This window comes from Fonticula alba (assembly GCF_000388065.1).
Source record: "Fonticula alba strain ATCC 38817 unplaced genomic scaffold supercont2.6, whole genome shotgun sequence".
Lineage (NCBI taxonomy): Eukaryota > Rotosphaerida > Fonticulaceae > Fonticula > Fonticula alba.
The window spans coordinates 327,764-331,223 of NW_009242976.1; the positions used below are offsets into that span (position 1 = coordinate 327,764).

At 64.5% G+C, this 3,460-nt stretch overlaps 2 protein-coding genes across 2 annotated transcripts in view; one reads left to right on the top strand and one right to left on the bottom strand.

The window, feature by feature from the left end:
• H696_03745 (hypothetical protein) overlaps positions 1–1,954 on the top strand; it is a gene marked incomplete at both ends in the record, with an annotated part of 4,133 nt that extends 2,179 nt beyond the window's left edge. The window contains 3 exons of the mRNA XM_009497604.1: positions 70–599; positions 767–1,316; positions 1,550–1,954. Coding sequence (XP_009495879.1) covers positions 70–599; positions 767–1,316; positions 1,550–1,954 — 1,485 coding nt within the window. The remainder of the gene's footprint in view (positions 1–69; positions 600–766; positions 1,317–1,549) is intronic.
• A 406-nt stretch (positions 1,955–2,360) lies between these two features.
• H696_03746 (hypothetical protein) lies at positions 2,361–3,129 on the bottom strand. Its single transcript, XM_009497605.1, has 2 exons — positions 2,859–3,129; positions 2,361–2,717 (listed from the first exon to the last, which is right to left on the bottom strand). Exons 1-2 carry the CDS (start codon positions 3,064–3,066, stop codon positions 2,485–2,487), a joined length of 441 nt encoding a protein of 146 aa, XP_009495880.1. The 5' UTR covers positions 3,067–3,129; the 3' UTR covers positions 2,361–2,484.
• Positions 3,130–3,460: the final 331 nt, after the last annotated feature.

Sequence of the window (3,460 nt, forward strand, 5' to 3'; positions counted from 1 at the left end):
CCCGAAGGGCCATCTGGTTTCCCCCCCCCCCCCTCCCCCCTTTCCTGCTCGCTAATCCCCCTCGAATAGGTTACCTCGAATGCCCTGTCCGGGGATGTGTATACGGTGAAGCGGCGGTTCAGCGACTTCGACAAGCTTTGCAACATCATGCACCAGATCTATCCGACGGTGGTGGTTCCCCCCTGCCCGGCCAAGAAGATGGTCGGCCGTTTGGAAGGGGACTTCATCGACAGCCGGCGCATGGCGCTGGAGGACATGCTGCGCCGGATCCTGCAGCACCCGGTCCTGTCGCGGTCCGAAGCGCTCGCGCGCTTCCTCCGCGCCGAGACCATCGCCGATGTGGAGCGTCTGCCTGCGGAGTTGCGCGCGGCCGCCGCCGCTGAGGGGGAGATCGTGTCGATTGGCGCTGGTGGCGCCAATCCGGGGACGCGCAGCCGGCGCGACTCGGTGGCCTCCACGCACTCGGTGGCCTCGCAGTACTCCCTGGCGTATGGGCGCCCGTCGTCCGGGTCCTTCAAGGCCGATGCCAATGTCCGTGCCTCCTGGATCGGGCGTCTCATGGACACTCTGGAGCTGGGCGATCTGGGTGTCATCATCAGGTGCGTGCCCGGCTGCCGGCTGCTGTGCAGCAGTCCAATCCCCAGGTGGAGCAGCTTGTTCCTCGTGCCGCTCTTCATTCTCTCCTTTACGCTGTCCTGATCGGCCCTTCGCTCTTCGTCTCCCTTGCTGCATGCAGACACTAACCCTCACTGCGCCCCTTGGATAGCCCGCCTGTGGACCCGGATCCCTGGTTCTCGAACATGGCAGCTCGCCTGGACATGCTGGAGGTGGACCTGGAGCAGGTCGCGTCGACGGCTGAACGTTCGCGCAGCGCCTGGCTGGCCCTCGGCTTCTCCCTCGATGGGTATTGGGACGCGGTGGACATGCTTGGGCCGCACACGGCCTTCTTCACCGGTCCTGGGCAGACGGCCGACATCTCGTCCTTCGATGCTGGCAGTGAGTTTGGTGGGTCGATCGGCGCATCGGCCTCCAGTGACATGATGGCTTCCGGCGGGGCGGCCCCCTCCTCCCTGGGCAAGTCTCCGGCCGCCGGTGCGGCCTCGTTGCCCCTGCACCAGCACGCCACGCAGACGGGGGAGCTGCCCATTTTCGATACCCTCAAGCGGCAGGTGGCCTTCCAGCGGAGTGTCGATTCGCACGCGCTGCAGTCCTCGATGGACTCGTTGGACATTGTGTCTCTCGGCATTGTGGATGTGCACCTGCGCTACATCAGCAGTGTGCGCCGGGTTTTGGTGTCGCGCCAGTCCGCCCTCAACGTACGTGGGTTTGCCACTCCGGAATGATGGGACCCCCCTCTTTTTTGTCTGGGATCCTCTCTCTCTCTCTCTCTTTCTTTATCTTGCTCTCCCTTGCTCTCCTTCTCTCTCTCTCTCTCTCTCTCTCGGTACTCTGATCAGCGCCACATGTGCATGTGGCCGTATGCACTCGTACACGCAAACTGACTGACAAATGGATTCCCCCCTCCTCCCCCTCTTGATGCTATGCATAGCGCTGGGGCTCTCTCCAGCGCCAGCTCCTCAGCATCTCCGAGCAGCTGGACAAGCAGCTGGCCAACAACCCCGGGTCGCGGTCGGTCCCGCGTCTGCGCAGTGAGCTGACCCTGGTGCAATCGAGCATTCTCGCCACCCGGTATGCCTTCGAGGTGGACTGTGTCCTGGCCCGGCGGGAGATTGAGGACTGGCTGCGGCAGATGTATGTCGATGTCCGGATCCTGACCAACCGCCTGAGCCAGCTGACCACCCAGTCTTGGGCGCAGATGGAGGGCCTCTTTTTGAGCCTCGGCACTCGGAGACCGGCCGGGCCTCCGGCCGTGAGCGAGGCCACCCCGGCCGCGCTCTCTCCCCAGGTGGAGTCCACTCCCAAGGCCACTCACGACCAGAAGGTTGTCCTCTAAGGATGTGTGAAAGACTCGTGGCCGGTGCCGTAGAGGGGGCGGCAGGCGGCGGCCCCCGTGCCCACCGCGCCCTGTGACATGTGTGCCGGAGGATGCTGCACTGTGCAATGTGCGGGGTTCATCCTCTTTTCCACCTCTTTCCCGCCCTCCCTTCCGATGGCCCCCCCTTTTTCCCCCTCGGGGAGGGGGCCAAGGGCAACAGGAACATGCCACATAGCAATACAAAAGCAAAGCCAAATGCTACACATGTGCTCAGCGAGAACACATATACCGGAGCCGGAGGGGGGGGGGGGGGGGGGGGGGGGAAACACACGGGCGGGGGGGTGGTTGGGGAGAAAGAGAGCCGCGTATTTTGGGAGGAGGGGTAAAAAAACGCCGAAGGGGGGGGGGGGGGGGGGGGGGGGGGGGGGGGGGGATGAGCTCTGCGCGAAGAGAGCACCACTGAGGGAGGAAGGGGGCCCTCATGAAAGGCCAGGCAGGGTGTGCATATCGAGGGCCGGGGAACGGCGCCAGCAGTCAAGACCAGCTCGCTACTGGATCCACTTGCGCGCGTCGCGCACGACCCACGATCCGCCGCGGAAAATCTCCAGGACCTTGCTCTGAAGACGCTCCTCCTGTTGGTCATTATGGGTGACAATGACCGCCAGCGACTGGGAGCTGAGTAGCAGCTCCTCGGTGGCCATGGTGGCCTCGGTGTCCAGGGCAGAGGTCGGCTCGTCCAAGAGCAGGAGATCCGGTCGCCGGGAAAAGGACATTGCGAGGGCTGAGAGAGACGAGGGGGGGGGGGGGGGAGGCACAAAATGCTGGTGAGTAAGCGCGCTTGCCATCGCCGAACGGGCAGAAGCATCGAGGATGCCATATCGAGGGCAGGAAGCACGACGGACAACCCGGCCAAGACACGTACAAATGCGTTGGACCTCTCCACCACTCAGCTGATTCCAGGGGGTCTCCCACCGCTCGGGCGAGATAAACAAGCACTCGCCAACCTCGATCGGATCGAGCGAGGGCCCGAGGGATTTCTCGCGCTGGCTTTGAGAGGACAGACCGGCCGTCCACCGGACCATGTCGCTCGGGGTGTCATCTTGCACCGGCGGCCGCTGGGGAACATACATGACTGAGGTTCGCCAGGCGGGCTGGGTCACCTCCTTGGGCGTGCTGGATGGCGGGGGACGGCAGGAGGGAAGGTGTGTCAGGGCCAGGGGCGGGGACTTTCTTCCATGGCAGGCAGGCAGGCAGGCAACAAGAAGAGGAGGAGGCGGAGATCCGGCCGGAAGTGGCATCATACGCACCGGCCATTCAAACGGATGGTCGCGCCGCCATCGTCCTTCTCCAGGGCAGCCAGGCACTTGAGCAGGGTCGTCTTGCCAGTGCCACTGGGACCACGGACGCAGATGACTATAGCCGGCGGGGCGGGGGGGGGGGGGGAGGGGCGGGGAGGGCAGGATGTAGACATGTGTGAGCATGGCCGAGCGGACAGCCAAAGACGCCCGGGAACAATGGAGAGGG